Source organism: Danio rerio, chromosome 18 (genome assembly GCF_049306965.1).
Source record: "Danio rerio strain Tuebingen ecotype United States chromosome 18, GRCz12tu, whole genome shotgun sequence".
Classification (NCBI taxonomy): Eukaryota; Metazoa; Chordata; class Actinopteri; order Cypriniformes; family Danionidae; genus Danio; species Danio rerio.
The window spans coordinates 5802338-5827884 of NC_133193.1; the positions used below are offsets into that span (position 1 = coordinate 5802338).

A 25547-nucleotide genomic window follows, 5' to 3' on the forward strand; every position below is an offset into this window, starting at 1 on the left:
CACAGCCATATCACCCTGCAGCCCAAGACCGGTTACTCACTGAAGCTAAGCAGGGCTGAGCCTGGTCAGTACCTGGATGGGAGACCACTAGGGAACACTAGGTTGCTGTTGGAAGTGGTGTTAGTGAGGCCAGCAGGGGGCGCTCAACCTGTGGTCTGTGTGAGTCCTAATGCCCCAGTAAAAGTGAAGGGGACACTATACTGTCAGTGGGCGCCGTCTTTCGGATGAGACGTTAAACCGAGGTCCTGACTCTCTGTGGTCATTAAAAATCCCATGGCACTTCTCGTGAAAGAGCAGGGGTGTAACCCCGGTGTCCTGGCCAAAGTCCCTCTATCGGCCCTTACGATCATGGCCTCCCAATCATCCCCTTCCACCGAATTGGCTCGATCACTGCATGTCTCTTCACTCCATTAATAGCTGGTGTGTGGTGAGCGCACTGGTGCCGTTGTCCTTTGGCTGCCGTCGCATCATCCAAGTGGATGCTGCACACTGGTGGTGGTGTGGAGAGACCCCCCTCATGATTGTAAAGCGCTTTGGGTGTATGGCCATACACAATAAATGCGCTATATAAATACACATTACATTACATTACATCTTTCGAGAGACACTCACATACTCTGTGTATGCAACGTCTTAAGTCATGTAAAACAATTAATTGCAACTGAAACAATTATAATTTGATCATATCTTTTGGAACTGGATGTTTTATAAGATTATATACATTTATTTATTTTTTTATTTTTTGATAAATTTACGTTAAAATTAAGAATTTTCCAGGATCGAAAAAAATGTTTGACCTTTTGTAGGTTTCGGTTGTGTTCAGTGATCGCAAAATCACCCTAACCCTCACAGTTTACATGTCATATAGTATTTTTAATCATTAGTTGTTGGTTTTTTTTTTCACTAGAGACTTCTGGGTTGTCAATACAATGTCAGAAATGTCATGTTTTGCTATGCTTGTGTCGACATTTGTTAAACACACACACTCACACATTGAGCTGCGTGTCTTCTTGTGGGCCTGTATGAATGACCTCCTATGGGACGGATGCGTTGAAGATGTGACTTTTTCTCACTCTTTTCATTTCCATCGCCTCCTTTTCTCTCTTTCTAATGAGATCGTTGACCTCATTATGAAGAAATTAGAACTGAATATAGATCGCGGCCATGTGAAAATGGGTGATGAATTGTTCGAGCAGTCTAATGTGGCTTCGTGCGTTTTATCAAGAATGTGACTGAAACACACTCTTCATGTTCAAAGAGCTTCCGTTTTTGAGAAAGTTTGATGCGTGTACGTCAAGAGACATGCTTGTGCGTTGGGGTTATGCAAATCTTTGGAGAGCGCATGAGATGTAAACACTTCAATCAGCCGCAAAATCCATATGCATGAAAGATTATGATAATTACTGGACTGCGTAGTATGAAAAAAGAAAGAAAAGTTGTAAGGTGGTATAACACGTTGCAGGGAATAAAAACGCGCTGTTGTTTTTCATCTTAATTTAATGAAAGCCGACATTTGACTTGCAGATCAGTTGAACTTTGATCTTCCCGACATGGGTTTTGACTTGGGAAATCGAGTCCCACCTTCAGATTTTTGTCATCTTAGACATTTTTTTTTTTTTGTTAATGCGCTCAAATGTTCCTTGATAATATTCAAGTATGTTAATAACCTTAAAAAAAATGGAGAAGTTGACTCTGTCAGAATTTCACAAAATATATTTTTAAAAAGTTTTCTTGACACTCAAAGTATTAGAATAATATAATATTGGAAGAATATAAAGAGATTAAAATGATTTTAATTATTATGGAAGTTTGGCATACTTTAAATCCCTGAAATGTGTATGTCTGCGTATGCATCTATAAAATTTGATTGAAAGTTTAAGGGACATTATTTTTATTATTATTATTATTATTATTATTATTATTATTATTATTATTATATTTTATTAACTATTATTATTATTAATATTATTATTATTATTATTATTATTATCATTATTATTATTATTGTTATAATTTTTTATTAATTATTATTAATTATTTTTGTATTAATATTTTTCAGTTTGTTATTATTATCAATTATTCATTCATTCATTTTCTTTTCAGCTTAGTTCCTTTATTAATCAGGGGTTGCCGCAGCGAAATGAATCGTCCACTTATCCAGCATATGTTTTACGCAGCGAATGACTTTCTAGCTGCAACCTAACACTGGGAAACACCCATTCATTTGTTCATTCATTTTCTTTTTGGCTAAGTCCCTCTAATAATCTGGGATCGCCACAGCGGAATGAACCGCCAACTTATCCAACATATGTTTTACATAGCGGATGCCTTTTAAGCTGCAACCCATCTCTGGGAAATATCCACACACACTTTTTCATACTCCTTCACTTCAGACAATTTAGCTTACCCAATTCATCTAAAGTGTATGTCTTTGGACTGTGGGGGAACCCACGCGAACGTGAGGAAAATGCAAACTCCACACAGATACGCCAACTGTATTATTATTATTATTATTATTATTATTATTATTATTATTATTATTATTATTATTATTATTATTATTATTATTATTACTATTATTATTACTATTATTATTATTATTATTATTATTATTACGATGCATTTAGTAACTGATAAGACTTAAAAATAAAATATAAAATAAATTAACTTTCTATTCATAAAATATATCTAGAAAATAATTATCTAAATAATTGTCAATATTATTTATTAATATAAAATGTATAATATGCAATGTTCATGATGTTAATAATAATAATAATAATAATAATAAGAAGAAGAAGAAGAAGAAGAAGAAGAAGAATAGTAATAATAATATATTTATTTATTATTATTATTATTATTATTATTATTATTATTAGATGCATTTATTTATACAAAAGTAACTAATAAGAGGTTGTTAAAAAAGACATAAAATAAAAGATTTCTCCTCAACAAATATTTTTTTAATTTAACATTTTATAATAACATACAATGTGCATGATGTCAATGATAATAATTATTAATTATTAATAATTATAATTATTATTAAAATTATTATTATTAGTAGTAGTAGTAGTAGTAGTATTAATATTATTATTATTATTAGTAGTAGTATTCGTTATTATTTAATATAATAAATTATGTATTGATAATAATTTATTCAAATACTTTTATCTTATTAAGAGATTTATTAGAGCGATTTCTAAAGGAATAAATCATGATGAAAGGATCATGATGAGCTAAATTCAGCTTTTCCATTACAGAAATAAATTACGCATTAACAATAAATATATTCTAATAGAAAATAGTTACTTTAAATTTTAATTATATTTCAGATTATTGCTATTTTTATGCAGTAAATATCCTTGGTAAGCATAATATACTTCATCAAAAAAAAAATTTAAATATCATGCTGGCCCCAAACATATTCAGTAGTGTGGTTCAATGGTCATTTATTTATTATGCATTGCTTGTATCTTAATTTCGTTTAAAAAGAAAAAAAAAAAGAAATCTATGGACTTTTCACAAATTTTAGAAACATAACTTTCTATTTTTAATAAAAGAGAAACAAGTGATATTGCCATGTTAAAGTCAGTCATGAGTGCATCTCAGTTCAGACTTCTTTCAGCTTGATATGAATATCAAATGTGAGTGCCACCATCTGAAGTGTACAGTGACTTTTCCCTCCGGCACAGTAATGAATCATCTTTTCTTTTGCTTCGTTTCCTGCTTCTTTTTCTGTCAGCTTCTTACTCTCCAATATCTCGCTCATTTTTCTCTCATTCTTGAAACGCCATGACAGGAGGAGCATTTCTCTCCCAGAAATCACCAGCCGTGATGGTCTTCCCATTAGTTTAATGAATAATGCTCATTATTAAACCATCAAAATAATGTCTGTCATCATGTTCGACATGCACATATGCTGATACCCCTGTTTTTTTTTTTCTTCTTTTTTTATTGTTTTAGGGTGTTCATTATGTGGAGGCCTATATTCCAGACGCCATCTGGTATGACTTTGAAAACGTAAGAACTTCTCGCACCACAAAAACAATAATAACTAGAGATGGTTAAGCATGTTTAAAATACTTGATACTTAAAGATTTACTCATTGTTTACTCTGCCTCAAACCTTTATGAGTTTTTTATTATGTCGAACTCGAAATAACAAACTTTGAAGAATGCTGAGACCCGGTAACCATTGACTAGGAAAGGCAATACTATAGAAGTCAATGGTAACAATGGTTTTCAGCTTTCTTTAAACTATCTTCTTTTGTGTGCAACAGAAGAAAGAAAGGGAAACAGGTTGTTGGGTAGAAAAGTTATATATTACAACATTAATCTTATCTAACGCTTTAAAAAAGAAAGAAAAAATAGCATAACACATTTAGCTATTTTTTGCTTTTTAAAGTGATTTTTAGATTGTATTATGTTACTTTTTTTCCAACATTCGGAATAAGTAAATGGTGATGGAATTTTGGGTGAACTATCCCTTTTAAATACTTCAATATTTAGAATATTAAATATGTGTCACTTAAATATGTAAATACTTTGAGAGACTGCATTTTGACTGCATTTTAAAAAGCTAAAAATGCTTCATCAGATATCTCATTTTATAATCAAACAAATAAATAAATTTGTTCAGCAGGCTTAATAGTATAGTCCAGGGATTTCAAAACTCGGTCCTGGAGAGTTTAGCTTCAGCTCTAATCAAACACACCTGAACCAGCTAATCAAGCCCTAACTAGATATACAAGACCAGGAGTGTCCAAACTCGGTCCTGGAGGGAGAGATAAATAAAAGAAAAGCAGTGACAGTTTATTTCAAAACCCGTCTCATAATCAATTATTTTAGTTACAAAAATGTGATTCTTATGATAATATAGTATAGTAAAGTATATCATAGTATAGTGTAGTATAGTATAGTATAGTATAGTATAGTATAGTATAGTATAGTATAGTGTGGCATAGCATAGCATAGTAAAGTATAGTATGGTATAGTATAGTATAGTATAGTATAGTATAGTATAGTATAGTATAGTATAGTATAGTATAGTATAGTATAGTATAGTATAGTATGGTATAGTATAGTATGGTATGGCATGGCATGGCATGGCATGGTATGGTATGGTATAATATAGTATAGCATAGCATAGTATAGTATAGTATAGTATAGTATAGTATAGTATAGTATAGTATGGTATAGTATAGTATAGTATAGTATAGTATGCCATAGCATAGTACAGTATAGAATAGTGCAGTATAGTGTAGCATAGTATAGCATTGTACAGCATAGTATAGTATAGTATAAAATAGAATAGAATAGTGTAGTATAGTATAGAAAAGTGTAGAATAGTGTAGCATGGCATAGTGTAGCATAGTATAGTGTAGCATAGAGTAGTATAGTATAGTATAGTATAGTATAGTATAGTATAGTATAGTATAGTATAGTATAGTATAGTATAGTATAGTATAGTATAGTATAGTATAGTATGGTATGGTTTAGCATAGGATAATATTGTATAATAAAGTATAGTATAGCATAGCATGGCATAGTATTGTATAGTATAGTAATGTATAGTGTATTGTATATTATGGTATAGTATAGTATTGTATCATATAATATCCTGTAGTATAGTATAGTGTAGTATAGTATCGTATAATATCCTGTAGTATAGTATAGTATAGTATAGTATAGTATAGTATAGTATAGTATAGTATAGTATAGTATAGTAATATGTAGTATTGTATAGTTTTATATTGTCTAGTATCATATAGTATAGTATTGTATCATATAGTATTGTATAGTCTAAATATAGTAATCATTGTGACATGACAAAAAAGGACCAGTATTTTGGATCTGTGCATCAGTCTAAAAGTGACATCCTAATGCTTAATGTACCTAGTGCTATATTATTACCTTTAATTTAAATAGATAAAATACACATAAAAAGAAAAGGCCTGCACTGCACTTTTTTTTTAAAATATTGCAAAATCTGTATTTTTTTCGAATTCCAAATGCCTTTTTGTTTGCATGTATTTGAATTTACACGTTTCACACTCTAGTTGTATTTTAAATAAACATGTTTGATAAATAAATGTGTACTGGCTGACAATCCAAATTACATTTTTTTTTCGTTCATTCATTTTCCTTTAGCTTAGTTCCTTATTTATCAGGGGTTACCACAGCAGAATGATCCGCCAACTATTCCAGCATATGTTTTACGTAGCGGATGCCCCTCCAGCTGCAACTCAGTACAGAGAAACACCCATACACTCATGCTCATACAGTCATGCACTACGGGCAATTAAATTTTTGTTCATTTAATTCACCTATAGCTCATGTATTTGGACTGTGGGGGAAACTGGAGCACCCCGAGGAAACCCACTCTAACATGGGGAGAACATGCAAACTCCACACAGAAACACCTACTGCCCCAGCCTGGACTCGAACTAGCGACCTTCTTACTGTGAGGCGACAGTGCTAACCACTAAGCCACCGTGCCACCTGCAAGTAACTTATACTTTAAAGAAAAAGATTTCTCAGACCTCAGTACATTCCTTAATACTTTAATTAAACACATGCGATCAGCAAGTATTTGTACATCATTTGTAGCAGAATACTTGTTTTTCTCTCTGATAATAAATATCCCTTCAACATCAGTGTCTGAGATGTCCGTCTGGTTCCGCTCAGGCAGAGCTTTTCATTTGAAGCCTCTCTGGAGTCTGGTTAGTCTCTAAAAGAGTCAGATTAACCAGCGGGCGATCAGATCCCTGATAGCATGGGTCTCCTGCGGCCCCGTGTTGTGCGTCTCAGAACAGCTCGATTACTGAAGCCGTGATTGGCAAAAGCAGGTCTTGAGTGACCCTGGCAGACTGAGAGAGAGTTTGATGGAGAGGAGCGACACACAAGACCTGATTGGATCTGAAATGACTTATGGATGGAGCAGAGACTCAGTGTCTGTCTGAGCATCTCGGCATTGACCCAGTGAACAGTCAGAGAGAGGGCCGAAGGGTCCCGTGCTGGAGATAGGGATGTGTGAGGCGAATTAACAATGAAAAACATGCTGGGAAAGTCAGTTTATGTTGAGTTATCACCAATCTCTCATTGAGGGCAGAATTATTAGCCCTCCTGTTAAATTTAGATAGTTTTATATTTTTTCTAAACACGTTTCTAAACATAGTAGCTGCAATAACTCATTTACATTAACTTTATTTATTTTAACTTTGCCATAATGACAGTACATAATATTTCACTAGATCTTTTTCAAGACACTATAATCAGCTTAAAGTTTGTTGGCTAAATTAGGGTAATTAGACAAATCTTTGGACAAAGGTGTGATGCCGCAGACAACTTTTTTTTTTTTTTGTGATGCGTAAATCTAAAGTCACTTTAAAAAATGCTGAAGTCGAAAGTCACATTTAAAAAAGATTAAATCTAAAGTCACTTAAAAAAGCTTACATTTTAAATCATTTTAAAAAAGCAGAATCTAGTCACTTTATAAAAAGCTTGCATTTAAAATAATTTTAAAAAAGGTTAAGTATAGTCACTTTTCAAAAAAGTTTACATTTAAAATCACTCAAAAAGCTTAAATCAAGTCACCTTTACAAAAACTTAAATCTAGAGTCACTTAAAAAGTTTACATGTAAAGTCACTTTTAAAAAAGCTTTAATCTAGAGTCACTTTTAAAAAAGTTTACATGTAAAGTCACTTTTAAAAAAGCTTATATCTAGAGTCACTTTTAAAAAAGTTTACATGTAAAGTCACTTTTAAAAAAGCTTGAATCTAGAGTCACTTTTAAAAAAGTTTACATGTAAAGTCACTTTTAAAAAATGCTTAAATCTAAAGTCACTTTTAAAAAGCCTACATTTAAAATTACTTAAAAAAAAGTTTCAATCTAAAGTCACTTTAAAAAACTTTACATTTAAAATCACTTAAAAAAGCTTAAATCTAAAGTTACTTTTAAAAAGCATAAAATTACTTTAAAAAAGCTTAAATCTAAACTCAATTTTAAAAAAAAGTTTAAATCTAAACTCACTTGAAAAAAAATCTTAAATCTAAAGTCACTTTTAAAAAAATTACATTTAAAGTCACTTTTAAAAAGCATAAATCTAAAGCCACTTAAAAAAAAGTTTAAATATAAACTCACTTAAAAAAAGTTTAAATATAAACTCACTTAAAAAAAAAGTTTAAGTATAAACTCACTTTAAAAAAGTTTAAATATAAACTCACTTTTAAAAAAAGTTTCAATATAAACTCACTTAAAAAAAATTTTAAATATAAACTCACTTAAAAAAAAGTTTAAATATAAACTCACTTAAAAAAATTTCAATCTAAAGTCACTTTAAAAAAGCTTAAATCTAAAGTCAATTTTAAAAAGTTTAAATCTAATGTCAATTTAAAAAAGTTTAAATCTAAAGTCACTTTAAAAAAGTTTAAATCTAAAGTCACTTTAAAAAATTTTAAATCTAAAGTCACTTTAAAAAGTTTAAATCTAAAGTCACTTTAAAAGGTTTAAATCTAAAGTCACTTTAAAAAGTTTCAATCTAAAGTCACTTTAAAAAGTTTAAATCTAAAGTCACTTTAAAAAGTTTAAATCTAAAGTCAATTTAAAAAAGCTTAAATCTAAAGTCACTTTAAAAATTTTAAATCTAAAGTCACTTTAAAAAGTTTAAATCTAAAGTCACTTTAAAAGGTTTAAATCTAAAGTCACTTTAAAAAGTTTCAATCTAAAGTCACTTTAAAAATTTTAAATCTAAAGTCACTTTAAAAAGTTTAAATCTAAAGTCAATTTAAAAAAGCTTAAATCTAAAGTCACTTTAAAAATTTTAAATCTAAAGTCACTTTAAAAAGTTGAAATCTAAAGTCACTTTAAAAAAGCTTAAATCTAAAGTCACTTTAAAAAAGCTTAAATCTAAAGTCAATTTTAAAAATTTTAAATCTAAAGTCAATTTTAAAAAGCTTAAATCTAAAGTCACTTTAAAAAGTTGAAATCTAAAGTAACATAAAAAAGCTTATATCTAAAGTCACTTAAAGTAACTAAATGTGTTGGTTACTTTTTAAGGGAAGTAATATGAAAGTATGTGCTATGTTATTTTTGTGTATTTTATTTATTTATTTTTTCCACTTTCTTTAGTAAGAGTATGGTAAGCTTCAAATTATAATATATTGTATTACTTTTCTACCTAACAACCTGTTGGGCTATCTTTCAACACAATAGAGTATATTTTGAAGAAAGCTTTAAACCTGTCACCATTGACTTCAACACTTTTTGTTTTTTTTATTTAGTCAATGGTTACAGTTTTTCAGCTTTCTTCAAAATATCTTCTTTTGTGCTTAACAAAATAAAAATAAAAAAATCTTTATTTTTGTGTGTATGAATAGCTTTTCTGGTGTGATCAGTTTGCTCGGTAGCTTACCTCAGACACACTCTCTCTCTCTCTCTCTCTCTCTCTCTCTCTCTCTCTCTCTCTCTCTCTCTCTCTCTCTCTCTCTCTCTCTCTCTCTCTCTCTCTCTCTCTCTCTTATAAGCTACTTCTTGCTAATACCAAACCTTTCAACTTTTTAAAATGTTTTTGTTCTTCCTCTAAATCAGATTTAACAATCAGTTATTCATTTTTACATATTTTCTTTATAGGAAATAAAGATTACAGAACGGAAAGAGGGAGTTAAGATGTACCTGCCTGATGATAAACTTGGTTTACATCTGAGAGGAGGAGCCATTCTACCTGTACAAAGACCAGACGTCACAACCACATACAGGTAATGCAAAAATAAATAAATATAAATAAAAAAAATGTAATATATATATATATATATATATATATATATATATATATATATATATATATATATATATATATATATTATAACATTCATAATAATCATTAAATTATGCACTGACAGTAAACACTAATATCTGCAGCCAGTCCTCTTTCAGGGTGTCTGTTAGCTCCTCCCTCTTAAATCAAAAGCTTTAAAAAGTCTGTGTTTTTAGATTTTGTGTGATGCTTTTATACCATGAAATGAAAATAAAATGGTAATAAAAATTGTATTAAATGAAAAATTAAATAAATTAAAATAAAACAATGAAAGTGAAATAATAATAGTGAATAATAATAAGTGAAAATGGAAAAAAAGAAAAATTAAATGAATTAAAAAATTAATGAAAATAAAAATGAAAATGAAATTGAAAAAATGAAATAAAAATTAAATAAATTAAAATGAAATTGAAAAAATTAAAATAAATGAAAAAAAGAAAGAAAGAAAGAAAAACAAAACAAATGAAAATTAAATTGAAAATATTGAAAAATGAAATAAATGAAAATGAAATTGAAAAAAATGAAAAATGAAATAAAAAATGAAATAAGTTAAAATGAATTTGAAAAAAATGAAAAATGAAATAAATAAAAATGAAATTGAAAAAAAATGAAAAATGAAATAAAAAATGAAATAAATGAAAATGAATTGGAAAAAAATGAAAAATGAAATAAATGAAAATAAAAATTGAAAAAAATGAAAAATAAAATAAAATTAATTAAATTAATTAATAAAATAAATAAAAATAACATAATAACAAAATAAATAACAATGAAATGAAAAACATGAAAAATCAAATTAATGAAGAAAAATAAAAAAGGAAAAAAATGAAAATGCAATTGAAATATTGACATTAAAAAAATAATAATTTTCAAACATGAAAAAAAAATTAAATAAAATTTTAATAACTGGAAATAAAAACAAAAATGAAATTAATAAAAATAAAATGAAAAAATAAAAAAATAATAAAAAAATGTAAATGAAATAAATGAAAATAAAAAATGAGATAAATGAAAATTAACTTAAAAATGAAAGTAAAAAACCTTTAATTAAAATAAAAAATAATTGAAAATCAAGAAAACATTTTTATAAATGTAAATAATATAAAAATGAATAAGAAAAATAAGCATTTAAATTAAATTGAAAAAATAATAATTATAATAAATAAAGGAAAATAATATCATACAATTAAAAAATAAAATAAATGAAAATAAAATAATAATTTGTCCTTATGATCCACAATATCGTGAATAAAGTTACCGAGAGAGTTTAAATACTGAAGTACAGATATTTTTGCATTTACTTTATTTTTGTCTTGCATCTGTGCTTTGAATGTTTATCTTCTATTTATTTTCCCTCTCAGAGGTAGTTCTGAATTTACCTTCATCTCATTTCTGTTGATCTGCATGAGGCCTTAGTTTCCATTTAGCATAGGGAAAATGGTTTGAATTTCCTCCTGCGCTCAATAGCTATTTATTCTATATTGCCTTTATTTCCTTTTGAATACATTACGCCTTCATCGCTTCCAAGTTTACTCTATCTCTTTTTTGGGTACACTTGCGTTCAAAGCAGGGGCGATACACGAATGCATCATAAATACAAGGTGAAGTACAAGTTCTTTAAAATTCATCTGGCTTTGCTGTGAGGTGACAAGAAATTCGCAAACAAGAGTCCCGTCTGAACTTCAAAGCACTCGTTTTCTATCTGCTCTTCAGTTTCTGGTGTTAAAAAAAGAAAAAAAAGTTGTACATTTATATGATGAAAGTTGTGTGTTCCCCCAGTCGGCGTCATCCCATGGGGCTGATCATCGCTCTGGATGACAACAAGTCTGCGTCAGGAGAGCTATTTTGGGATGACGGAGACTCTCGAGGTATTTTTGAGAGAGCTGCTATTAATTAATTTTTTTTTTCTCTCTTGCACTTTTACTGTCGTAAATCAAGCTAATACAGATGTGTTTTTTCTGCAAGCCTGGTTTGGCCTAGTCAAAATTTAGACTTTTTTTCTTATTGTATTATCTACCAGACGAAAAAGTTCATGTAATTAACAAAAGTGATGTCAGTTTTTTTTTCTCTCTCTCTTGCATTTTGCTGTCAGAAATCTAGCTTATATGGGCTCAATAATACCGATTTTTTTTCCTGCAAGCCTGGGTTGGCCTAAAGCCAACAGTGGTGGAAGGAGTACAGAAAAATCATACTTAAGAGGACCATTACTTGCCTAAAAATGTATTGCAAGTAGAGTAAAAGTATCTGTTGTAAATATTTCTCAAAATATAAGTAAAAGATAGACCTTTCCAAAGTACTTTTTAAAAGAGTAGTGTGTATTATGCTGTAAAAAGGTGATGCATTTAGGATGTGTGTAAACGTAACATTCTGTAGTGCATTTATTGATTGCCCAGCAGGCACACAACGTTATAAGACATTAATATTAGGTTAGATTTAGGTCGAGATGTCAGGTTATTAAAATTCAATGTCTGCAGCGTCTAAGGACAAAGTTATTTTGAAGTTCAACACTGATGTCAAATAATGTTGATATTTGGTTGATTTTAGGTTAGAAAGTGATCAAAAGCCAACTTCAAACCAACGTCTTAAACCAGTGTCATTAACGTCAAATACTGACATTTATTCATCAGCTATGGCAACCGAAATCCAACATCTGATGGACATCATAGTGGTAACGTCCAGCTGTAACATCATTAGACACTGATTTTAGGCTGTATGTTGAACATTGACATCAGCCTGACTTTGGGTTCTGACGTCAACCCTGATTTTAATTTCCAAACAAAACGCAACATCCCCATGACGTTGGGGTACAGCGTCAATCTGACGTCATGTTGATGTCTTGTGTCTGCTGGGTGTTTAAGGTCATTTCGGTCATCATACAGTAAACATCCGTCATCTTCTCATGAGTGACATGCATCTAAACCAGCGGTGCTCAATCCTGTTCCTGGAGATCTACCATCATGCAGATTTCAGTTGCTACCCATATCAAAAACACCTGCCTGTAATTATCATGTGGTGTTCAGGTCCTAATTAATTGGTTCAGGTGTGTTTGATATGGATAGCAACTGAACTCTGCAGGAAGGTAGATCTCCAGGAACAGGATTGAGCACCCCTGATCTAAACAGTCTCTGCGTCAATGCTTGTAAAGATCTTGAAAATCTTTTGGATACTTCTAATGCTTCCAAACAGTTTGCTTCAATTTTAAATCGTTTAATCGTTTTATAAATGTTTTGAGGTAGTTCATTATGATGCTATTTACCTTCTATGTGTGATTTGAATGGACAGGAATCACAGGACTGATTTTTCTAATCCTTATAGACAAGAAAAAAAAATAGTGACTGTAGGTTGAAGGAAAGTAGTGGAGTAAAAGTACAGATACAGCACTAAAAATGACCACAAGGGAAAGTAAAAGTACACATTTATATAAGTAAATTACAATTTCTGTGAGAAAATTACTCAATTGCAGCAATTTGAGTATTTGTAATTTGTTACATCACACCATTGAAAGTCAAAATGTAGACTTTTACACTTACTGTTTTTAGATACAAAGAAAAAAAAACAATATTATAAAAACAGGGATTTCAGTTTTTTATAGTGGGATTTCAGCTTTTTTGTTCGTCCCTAAAAGTATTTCTGGGGGCCCCAAAATGGCCCTTAGAACCATCCTTACTTTTTTCCGCCTAGCGTCGCCCCTGAATCTAATTAGTACACAGGTTTTTCGGCATGTCTGGTTTGTCCTAAAATTTAAAAAGAAATTGACATTTATTATTGTATTAGCTACCAGAAAAAAAGTTTTAGGGCCCAATCATACAACAATATAGTGCAAGATAATTGGTGCGATTTGTTGCTATTTTCAGACCAGCGCAACCCAGTATTCAGTTTTTTTTTTTTCTCTTGCACTTTGCTGTCAGAAATCTAGCTTAGATGGGCTCAATAATACAGATGTTTTTCTGCAAGCCTGGGTTGACCTAAAGTTAAAAATTTGACTTTTATTCTTACTGTAGTTGATACCAAAAAACTTTAATTTTGTTAACAAAAAGTATTTAAAAACACTTTGATCTCTCTTACAATTTGCTGACAGAAAAATATTTTATATCAATAATACAAATGTTTTTTGGCAGTTCTAATCTGGTTTGCCACTAAAGAGTTTGACTTTTTACTGTATTAGCTGTAAACAATTTTAATATTAGAATTGAAAAAAATAATTAGTAATAAAAGTAATAATTAATTCTCAAACATCTGTTTTTTGCTATAACTTTTAGACAAAATGAAATTTTAAATAAATAAATAAATTATTTAACTTTTATTTTTTTTATCATTTTAAATGTATTTTTATTGTGGTTTTACTTATTTAACATGTTTTAGTTCAGTTAACAAAAGTTAAATTTGTTTTAATCATCTATAAAAAATTGAGTTTGCAAAGTAGAAACATAAATGTGAGCAAAACATTTATTTTATCTTTATTGTTGAGCCACATAATAGGCCTCTGTAAACTTAATTATTTCATTTAAACAGGTTTCTAACATAAATTGTGTTACTCATGCTTAAATATGTCTTTTTCTTTTTCCTTTTAGATACTGTTTCATCTGGAAATCACATTCATTACCAGTTTTCAGTGACTGATGTATGTCATCCTAACATCACATTTATTTTTGTGATGACACATCATAAAAACCTATTACAATTGTAATATATGCATTTATCAAAATATCTTTATGTTATAATATAATATATAATATCTATATATTTTCTTTGCAGGGCTCCTTGACAATGCATGTCACAAAGAATGGATACTCAGATCCAAACAACCTGAAGTTTGAGAACATCACAATTTTGGGATTCAGCTCTGCTCCACCTTTTGTGCTGGTGTCAGACGGGACCACTAGTAACCCTTTGCCTCAGTCACAGATTCAATACGACTCTGTCAAGCAGGTAAAAGCATTTATTCACCACTAAAGTCAAAAGTAATACTATGTGTCCGGTTTTGCTTATAGCAATTGAAGTAGGAGATTCAATACTGTTAAGGTCAGAATTACTAGCCCACCTTTGAATTATTTTTTTCTTTTTTAAATATTTCCAAAATGATGAGTAAAACAGCAAGGAAATGTTCACAGTATGTTTGATAATATTTTTTTCTTCTGGAGAAAGTCTTATTTGGTTTATTTCGAGTAGAGTAAAAGCAGTTTTAAATTTTTTAAACACCATTTTAAGGACAAAATATTAGCTTCTTTAAGCTATTTCCGATAGTGTACAGAACAAACCATTGTTATACAATAACTTGCATTTAGGATGTGTGTAAACGTAACATTCTGTAGTGCATTTAGTGATTGCCCAGCAGGCACACAACGTTATAAAACATTAATATTAGGTTAGATTTAGGTCGAGATAATAAACAGGGGTCGAAAAATTTAGGGGGGCTAATAATTCTGACTTCAACTATATACAACAGTTCTGTCTGGTTCTTGAAACTGATTGGCTGATAGCTGTGCGATATTCTGCCAGTAACAGCACTCGTACCGCCTCTTCACCCTTTACCCTTGTGTATTACTCCGCCCACATACAGCAACAAGCAGAAAGCACTCTACAGTTTGACAAATATTCCTGCTGTTGGACAACATAAAGTACTTTTGAGGCTTTTCAGTCGAGAATATAGTTGTGTAGATTACAACTATGCAGTTTATTCATAAGGATAGTGCCTATTTTAAAATATTTATAATTTCTGAGAGACAGCGTCGGTAGCTATTAGCCTGTCTTTGAGCAAAGACGATTGATGATGTTCGTCAACAAGATGGCAACAGAGACCGCTTAATAAGAAAAAACAGTGTGATTTCAAACTACAGCTGATGTACAGCTACAGCCTTCTAAGTCGATTTTTCTCTTTTGTATGTTGTTGTGCTGTATTTATACCATAATATTGTGATCTTCCGATTGCAACAGAGAAATACTGGGAAATCTCTGTAGACTTATGGCATCTGTACGATGCGATCTGTATATTGTTACAGTTTGGGACACTAAGGCAATGCCGGCCACCCATCAGTGCCCCGTTATACAGCCACATCGCACTGCTACTCGTGTGATATTGCTCATATATATATATATTTATATATATATTAGCAATATCACACAAGAAGCAGTGCGATGTGGATGTATATCGGCACTGGTGGGAGGCGTGCGTTGGCATGAGGCCGCAGGCCGAGTGCCTTAGTGCTCCCACCAGTGCCGATATGCCAAAATTTTGTACGAGGAACTACTGTCTTCCACGTTGGATTCAAATCATAAGCTGACAGCCAAACAGCTGAGCAAGCATCTTTTAAACTTTAGATCTGTAGTGTCTGCTTTTTGCTGGCTGTATGTGGGTGGAGTAATACACAAAGGGTAAAGAGGCTGTATGGGTGCTGATATTACTTAAATATATCACAGCTATCAGCCAATCAGATTCGAGCACCAGACAGAACTGTTGTATAAATATACAAATTTACAAATATATAATTTTTTTAGTAAAATATACACATTTATCTTAAACGAATGTATAATGCAAATTCACAAGAATTTTGCTTTGGTGGATGTAATTGAATTTTGCTTGATGAACTAAAGATAGATGCATAGAATATTCTGATTACATTGACAAAGCTTTTGTTTGAATGTATGGCTCAGTGATGAGTTTGTTTTGGATGCAGATTGCTTAAAGTTAGCATGAAAAGTTTAATAATGCAGAAGTATGAAAACCACGATCAAAGACCAAACTCTCAGTGAAATAGCCTAGTGGTTAGTGTGCCAACATATGGTGCAGAAGCATGTCAGGGTGTCCTTTGTTCGAATCCCGGCTTGAGGACATTTTCCTTTGCCTCTCTCTCTCCCACTTGGCTTCCTGTCTCAATACTGTCCTATCTAAAAAAGGCCAAAAAAAGTCTTACAATAAAACTAAAGCCTGCTAATGTATTTTGAGGTAATCAGAAAATAAATAGGATTAATTAATTATAGTTTGTCTGTACACTGGTACTGTAAATATCACTTTGAAGTAGACTTGCAAGTATTGCACTTTAAAATGTGTATTATAATTAGAGCTGTCAAAAGATTAATCACAGTTAATTGCATTTAAATTTACAAAAAAAAAATAATAATTATATATATATATATAAATATATATATATATATATATATATATATATATATATATATATATATATATATATATATATATATATATATATATATATATGTTGTTGAAGGAAAAATCATGGTTTGGGGTTACATTCAGGATGGGGGCGTGCGAGAGATCTGCAGAGTGGATGGCAACATCAACAGCCTGAGGTATCGAGACATTTGTGCTGCCCATTACATTACAAACCACAGGAGAAGGCAATTTCTCCAGCAGGACAGCTCTCCTTCTCATACTTCAGCCTCCACATAAAAGTTCATGAAAGCAAAGAAGCTCAAGGGGCTCTAAGATTGGCCAGCCCAATCACCAGACATGAACATTATTAAGCAGGTCTGGGGTAAGATGAAGAAACCAAAAACAATACATTGGTATGCAAATGTACATGATGCAATGCAGCTTGAGTCAAAAAGGAAAGCTAACAAGGAGATAAATATACAGAAACTCTAATACTTCCATTAAAAGTCTAGATTAATAAAAAGGGATCTGAAAAAAGCTGTCCTTCAGAGTTCTCTAATCTGACATTCGGAGAGCATCTCTAAACTAAGTGAAAAATGTAAAAAATATCACCGGCGACGTAACGTAATTAGGATTGCGAGCCAGGGCCAGCAAACCATGTCGGCAAAATAGAGCCTGACTTGTGTATAATACGGAGCAGGAATCCCTAGAGTACCAGGAGAGATCCTGTCATTCCAGCTGAGCATCCGGAGATGCTCACGGACTAGTGATTGAATTTGTCAGGCCTCTCAAAAGCATGCCAGCATTAGGCTATGATGAAGGGCATCACTTTCTCCCAGACCTCAAGGTCCTGGAATGACAACGCGAGGACGTGCAAACTTTAGTCTTAAACTGCGAGTGACACATTAATGTCAGCCGCTGTAATTTATGGCACGTCCGGCCAGTAATGCAGAGAGACTCACAGGTATTTGTCACTGCTGGGATTCTGACGTTAAACACTTGCTGGGCCTCATTTATAAATCATGCATACACACACCTTGATCTCAGGGTGCTCGTACGCAAGGGAATGTTCGTATTTATAAACTTTGCATGGCAAAAATGCTTCAGTGAGAAAAGTATGGAGCTTCAAATATGCCAAAACGATCTGAATTTGAATTGTGTACATTTGAGTTATTAACAGATTTTTTTAGATTTCAAAAATTTCAAGATTAAGAAATTCGGAGCATCAAATTCAGTATATTCCAAACCAGAAATTCAGATTGTGAAATTCAGATAAAAAAACTAAAAAGTAAGTCAGAAGGGGGGTCATCAACTATGGAGCTTAAAATATGCCAAAATAATCAGAATTTAAATTGTGTTTAATTTAATTACTAAAAATTAAAATTTAATCAAATATAATATCATATACCATTAAAATTTGTTGTGAATTTCTTAATTTGAATTATTAAGTTGAATATTAAACATCTGAAATTGGTCAAAATGCTTGGTTTAATATTTATTTGATTATCTGCATATACCGGTTGATTGTGGAGCTTACAATATGCCAAAACAATCTGAATCTGAATAGTGTTCATTTGAATTATTCTGTGCCATTAAAAATAGTTTTGAATTTGAATTTCTTCATTTGAATTTTCTATAGAATTTTCTATTTCCTATTTTCTATTGGATTTTTCCAGATTTTCTCACTTTTTTGGTTCTGAATTCCTAGACTGCAGATATACAGTTTGTAGTTTTCAAGATGAAGAAATTCAGAATATCAAATTCTTTATTCTAAAATTCAAAACCAGAAATTCACATTGTGAAATTCAGTTGCAGAAAGTAGGTCAGGGGTCATCAACAGGGAAGAGTAAATGATCACCGAAAAAGTCAAACCAAGCATTTTGGCCAATTTTAAATGTTCAATATTCAACTTGAGAAACTCAAATTCCAAACCATTTTTAATGGCATACAATATTATATTTTATTAAATTACAATTGTTAATAATTCAAATGAAAGCAATTCAAATTTAGATTGTTTTGGCATATCGTAAGCTCCATAATAGTGAAGGTATGCATGAGAATGTTCGTATTTATAAACTTTGCGTGGGAAAAAATGCTTCAGTGACAAAAAATATGGTGCTTTAAATATGCCAAAATGATCTGAATTTGAATTGTGTTCCTTATAATTATTAACAATTCTAATTTAATAAAACTGAATATTAAATGCCATTAAAAACTGTCTTGAATTTGATTTTCTTAAGTTGATTATTGAATATCTAAAGTTTAAGACAACTGAATATTATAAGGCAGATATTTCCAGACAAATTTTCAAGCTTCAGATTTTTTAGGGGGGTTCTGATTTGCTAGACTGCAGATAACCAGTTTGTTAAAAAAAACAACAACACAGTTTTCAAGATGAAGAAATGTGGAACATCAAATTCAGTATTCTAACATTCAAAACCAGAAATTCAGATTGAGAATCAACAGGGAAGTGTAGATGATCACCGAACAGTTAAACCAAGCATTTTGGCCAATGTCAGATGCTCATAATTAATAAATTCAAACTCGGCAATGTTTGTATTTATAAATTTTGCGAGGAAAAAAAAAATTGCTTCAGTGAGAAAAGTATGGAGCTTCAATTATGCCAAAACAATCTGAATTTGACTTGTGTTCGTTTGAATTATTCACAAATCTAGTTTAATAAAAACTAAATGTTATATGCCATTAAAATGACGTGAATTTGAATCAATTAATTTGAATTTCTCAAGTTGAAAATTAAACATCTAAAATTGGCCAAAATGCTTGGTTTTAACATTTATTTGATTATCTACTTTTCCCTGTTGATTATGGAGCTTATAATATGCCAAAACAATCTGAATTTGACTTGTGTTCATTTGAATAATTAACAATTATAATTTAATAAAACTGAATGGTATATGCCATTAAAATAGTCTTGAATTTGAATATATTCATTTGAATTTCTTAGGTTGAATGTTAAACATCTGAAATTTAAGAAAACTGACCTTTTTCAAGGCAAATTTTTAAAGATGAAATTTTCAAAGTCCTGATTGACTCCTGAACTCATACAGACAATTTAGCCTATACCCAATTCACCTGTAAAAAAAACAAGACAATCCTCCAATTTCAACCTTGCTAAAGTTATCTTGTCCGTCACCATTCTCAAACAACAGTTTCCAACATTGACTGATGCTCTTTTATCTGCTAATTACATTAATTAGTGGTGTGTAAAAAGCAGAAATTTGGTTTCAGTGAGCTGTGCACAGTTTTAAGATGATTTTTGCATATTTGTTTTCTCTGGATCACATTTTTGAGAATTGATAGGGTTTTTGAGAAATAATCAAGGTCTGTTTATGCGTGACTCTATATAATTGAGGCCTGCTGTCATTTTTTGCGTGACATGAATCATTGGTCTTCTAGGTGCTGAATTTGAGGAATCTGGAGCTGGAACTCGGGAAGTCATACACTATCAGCTGGGAGGCCAAAGCCGAAAGAATCGACTGCTACCCGGAGGAGGGTGCCACTAAGGCTGAATGTGAAGGACGTGGATGCATATGGGAGGTCAGAGAAAATCTTCATTATTTAAACCTGTTGTTGTACTAAGAACATTTATGTTGAAAAATATCTGAAAATAGATAGTCTGAAAGTCTTAAATAACACAAAGCCTCATACATACTGGGACACTAGCTTGCGTCTGTTTTTTGAGTTTTTATTTATTTATTTATTTTCCAAAATCTGAAAGTTTATGTGAAGGTTTACATCACTGTTACCCTCATACTTTTTATTTTCTTAAGTATTTATCCCATAATATTTTGCACTTCTGTTTAACCTTCTCGACTATAGCACAAAAACACCTGGGGCCTCATGTATCAACGCTGCGTACGCACAAAAACTTTGCGTACGCCAGGTTTCACGCTCAGAATCGCTCACGTTTGGATTTACTAACAATGAACTGAACGTGGGAATTTGCGCAGGTTCACGGCAGGTTTCTGGCAGGCGTACGCACATTTTTTGTGCGTGTCTGTTTTATTTCCATTGGCGACTCCTAGAGGCAGTTGTGTTAAATTCTTCTCTACAAAGTGTCTGATCCTTGCAATGGCGTCTGTATGAAACGGGTTCATATAGTAGGTATGTAAGATTTCCATACCATACAGTTGACCAGCTAAACATTAAAGCACAATTTGCAGCGGTCGCCTGTTTTCCCAATGTAATCTGAGCTATCTACTGCACGCACATTGCTATAAAGACACTATGTGAAGATAAATTTGCATGCGTGAATCAGAAACATTTCCATTCAATAAATGTGCAAATAAAATATGATGCACAAACTTATTGATGATTCCTACTTGTCTTTCTCGTGATAAATAGTGGGCAAAATCTGATATGTAGCGGGGAAAAAAAGAAGAATGAATTCATCAGACGCTGGATTCGAGCCGAGTTTACGCTCGAACGTGTCAGTACATGATCATATGCTTCTTATGAGGTGCGCCACTGAGACTGCGAAGGGTATTGCAACATTTTACAGATATAAACCACACTATTTCTTTTTTAAATGCACTCAGTGCGATGTTCAGACCCAACTGTGTTAACCGCATCAGCTAAACTCTCCCACTCTATTTTTTTTCTTTTGTTGTTAATTCCGCCGAACAAACTTGCAAATAACACCGCTTTTCTCCGGTCTACCTCCGAAAGCAGCACCTCCATTTCACATTCTGTTCAAAGTTTCTCTTTTTGCTTGCTTTTGCCATTGCTTTTTCGTTGGGTTTTTACATTAGCATAGTCATTAGCATATTCATACGGGGGAGGAGGCAGGGAGGGGTTTTGTGCTCGTGCATGTTGCGCTCAGTTTCACGTTCATTCGGATGTACAAAAGAATATGCGTGAGACTCGGCGTACGCAGTGTTTCATACATCTGAATTTTTTTCTGCGTACGCACATTTACAGCTTTGTGCGTACGCAATGTTTTAGTAAGATTTCCACGCAAGTCTTCGTACATGAGGCCCCAGGGCTGTTTCTTAATATGCGATCTTGTCTGTACTTGCGTTCTTGTGTCCTCATGAAATGTCATCAACCATCGCCGAATTACTGTTCCAATTCAAAGATCACATCATGCCAAGTACAGATAAAGTTCCCGGATGTGTACTTGCTCTGCCCCTTTGGCCAAGGGTGCTTCGAGAGGTGACTTGTGCGAACTTGTGAAGCTCAGGTATCCCAGAATGCATTCCACCGTAACCAGCAAAAGCTAATGGTGGAGGAGAAAACCCGCACGATTTTAAAAATACTCCTTTACTGTGTCACAAAATAAAGTTTTAACAATTTTTCCGGCAAGAATGTAGTTGTTTTAAATTCGAATTGGCAGTTTATTCACAAAGATAGTGCGTCTTTGACGATTTGCTCAGCTTATACGAACTCTGACCCCCAGCCTGTCAGCGGGAGCTTCATCACCAGCTACCCCCGCCGATAGCAGCTTTACTTCGGCCAGTCTATCTCAGATGTATCACTGGATCTCATCACTCCATTGTAGTTAAAACATGACATTTAATACATTTTGTGCAAATCTAATGGACAGTTTTTGGTCTTATTAATGTATTATTTGTTCTCAGGTGTAGTATTACTTGTATAACGTCCATTGTGGTTTATTAAATCTGATAATAAAAGACACGAGTCTGTGAATAATAACACGTTTTACTTCACATTTATAGTGATTTGTGTTTACATGTTCTTTAATCAAAATTGTAGATTTTATAATATTAATAGAATATTAATTATAAGGCCGTGCTTTATTTGTTAATGTACAGTAAAACCGATGAGTCCATGGTGAGTTAAGTGACGTTATAAAGTACACTGCCATTCCATTTGAAGAAGTACCCGACTTGTGTCCTCGTGTCCTCGGTAATTCGTTCTTCCAAGTCTGAATATCCATGTACGCAAGTCCGAACTCTGCCTACTTAGTATTGAGAAACAGCCACAGTAAAGGAATTGTAAAAAGTTACTGCAAAATTAAGTAGTAAAAATAAGTGAAATGAATTAAAACATTTCATTTGTGTGCTCAGCTAGACCATTTTGTCCTTGAGCTCTAAAAAGTTGCACTGTAATTTCAGCAGCTCAAAGCACAAGAATGAATGCTCCAATCGCGTTGGTTGGCCAGTTATTAATGTTGATTTTCAAAGAAAAAACAAGTGTATTTTTTTTTACTTTTATACACAGCGTTCTGCAGATCTGTGTACATACTCACATTAGCGACTTTTGTTTAGTCACGAGGTATTAAATGTCTGCAATAATCACGTATGATAATCATCCTAGTGCATGTGTATATGACTTAAAACGTAAGATCCAAAGTATTTTTCAGCTTTGCTTTGCATATATATTTAGGAGTTAGGTTTTTTAAACTGTAAACTGTTTAGATTTACTTTTTTTCTACTCCATTTTCTATGAACATTTTCTGTCATTAGCTGTAACAATCGTTGCATATGTTTGCTTTTTCCTCTTTCCTAGCCTTTAGCTGTTCCCATGTGTTATTACTCAGAGAACCATGGCTACAAAGCCAGCAACGTGGTTGAAAATATGTATGGCATCACTGCAGATTTAGAGATCAATACAGCTTTCCCAAGTCAGCGTTCTCAGTCTCCAGACATTAACAAGCTTCGCGTGGAAATCACATTCCATGATGAAATCTGCCTACGGTGGAAGGTGTGTTTTTTTTTAAATCGAAGAGTCCAACATTCAGGTTATTCACACTGCATTGAAAGTTTAGCTGATTCTTTTGGGAGTTAAACCTAAAAGCATGCTGTGTAGTATGTGTTTATTATGTATGAAAGGGGTCATGAACTGGATTTTAATAGTTTTATTCTGTTGTCTTAGATCTACGATCCAGAAAAGGCCCGCTATGAGGTCCCTGTTCCCCTCAACCTGCCAAACCCACCTCCGTTATGGGGTGAGCAAACCTATAAGGTGGAAATCAACGAAGAGCCATTTGGGATCCGAGTGATAAGAAAAGACACATCAGAAGTTATGTGAGTAAAACACCGTACTACTCGGCTGTTAGAAAAGTACGTTCTATACAGTATGAATGTGAAAAGTATGAATGGAATTCGGACGTACTACATCCACCATTTTGTCATGGTTACCTGACCTACCTGTGTCAGTTGGTGTGTGTAGGCTTCTTAATATTGAGGAAAAGCCCCAATCAGAGAGGTGAATGTCTGCAGCCCCGCCTCCGTTTTCAGATGTCTCTGTTTCCCCCATCCACACTGAGATGGAGCAGCAGTGTTTTAGAATTAAAAAGGCCTTTTCAACCTTTCCAAAATGCTCTGTTTTCGGCGCTCGAAATCTCCGGCGTAGTGTGGACGGATGGCGTAACTGTAGAAAAACGTATGCGTTTTAAAACTAAAACGCATTAGTGTAAACAGGGCCTAAGTCTATGGCAGACTATTGAGATGTCTTAGCTTTTCATATAAAATTTATATTTTTTTTACAATCTTCAGATGTTGTAAATCCTATGTTTCTGCAATTTTCACACTTGGTGTTATGATGCGTCAAAGTTGGGCGTAATGTTAAATCAATTGGCGGGTAGATGGAACTGAAAATGGCATGTCTAAATTAAATGGCTGTTACATTTTATGGGTGACAGTTGATTTTGGATTTCATTTAAATGAAGATCTATGGAAATATATATATATATTAGGGTTGGGCAATGTTGACTAATTTGGCATCGTACGATGTCTAATGTGAAACATCATGATAGATGATGCCATCGTTGTTGTAGACAGGGGGTGGGGGTGGTTGTTAAATATCAATTAATTCATAACGAATTAATTAATTGTAGCCTACCGTTTTCACTACCTGACCCACATGGTCTTTGCTTTACCCATAACCAAACCATAAAAAAATAAAGTTACCCACAAATGACCACCTGTCAATCACTTTTTTTCCGCGGGACTCTGGCATGAATAGGCACAGTGATCTGTGTCGTTCCAATGGCTTTTCCCACAGCTGGTGGAGGAGACGAGAGTTCGGTTAGAGTTCACTGTAGTGCAGACATTTTTACTGTTTTTACTGCAAAATCCTCACCGCATGTGCGGATTTAGCAGACATTTATGCAGAATACATCTTTGCACCTAAAAACGCCAAACGCAGCATTAAGGAACAGATAAACAGTTGTTATGTGAACTTTAAGTAAAAAAAAAAGCCTGCAATGCTTGCCCCGCCTTTGTGCTTTTCTTATTGGCCCACTGCTCTATAACTGAACATGAATGATTGGTTAATATCAGCTGTCAATCACTTAGTTAATGCCTTCTGCCTTCAGATGACAGGAGCTGCAACTGCGAAAATGTGAAGCACTGAAGATGAGAGAATGAAAATAACACTGACAGATTTTGTTTTAGAAAACACCTAAAGTTACTAATAATGGCACATCTTATTAGTGATCATGTGCTGAATGTTAATCCACCGTTTACCCTTTTCCAAGAGTGGATAAAAGACTTTCAGTGGCTTCAAGTCTGTTATAAAAATGACTAAAGTCATTCACTGTAAAGTCTGTGGGACGGGGTTTGCAGTTAACAGCGTTTGCCACTGAATCCACACATTTTAAGCGTGATAGGTGCTGTATTTAATCCTCACAAT

General features: G+C 32.5%; 1 protein-coding gene across 2 annotated transcripts in view; it reads left to right on the forward strand.

Annotated features, from left to right (window-relative positions):
- si (sucrase-isomaltase) overlaps positions 1-25547 on the forward strand; it is a 122340-nt gene that overhangs the window by 49515 nt on the left and 47278 nt on the right. For both annotated transcript variants that reach the window (XR_012394176.1, XM_073930185.1), the window contains exons 20-27: positions 3967-4023; positions 9634-9758; positions 11597-11685; positions 14389-14438; positions 14573-14746; positions 20346-20486; positions 23421-23615; positions 23787-23938. Coding sequence is in view for 1 of the 2 variants with exons in the window: in XM_073930185.1 (XP_073786286.1) it covers positions 3967-4023; positions 9634-9758; positions 11597-11685; positions 14389-14438; positions 14573-14746; positions 20346-20486; positions 23421-23615; positions 23787-23938 (983 nt within the window). In the remaining variant the exon portion in view is untranslated. The remainder of the gene's footprint in view (positions 1-3966; positions 4024-9633; positions 9759-11596; positions 11686-14388; positions 14439-14572; positions 14747-20345; positions 20487-23420; positions 23616-23786; positions 23939-25547) is intronic.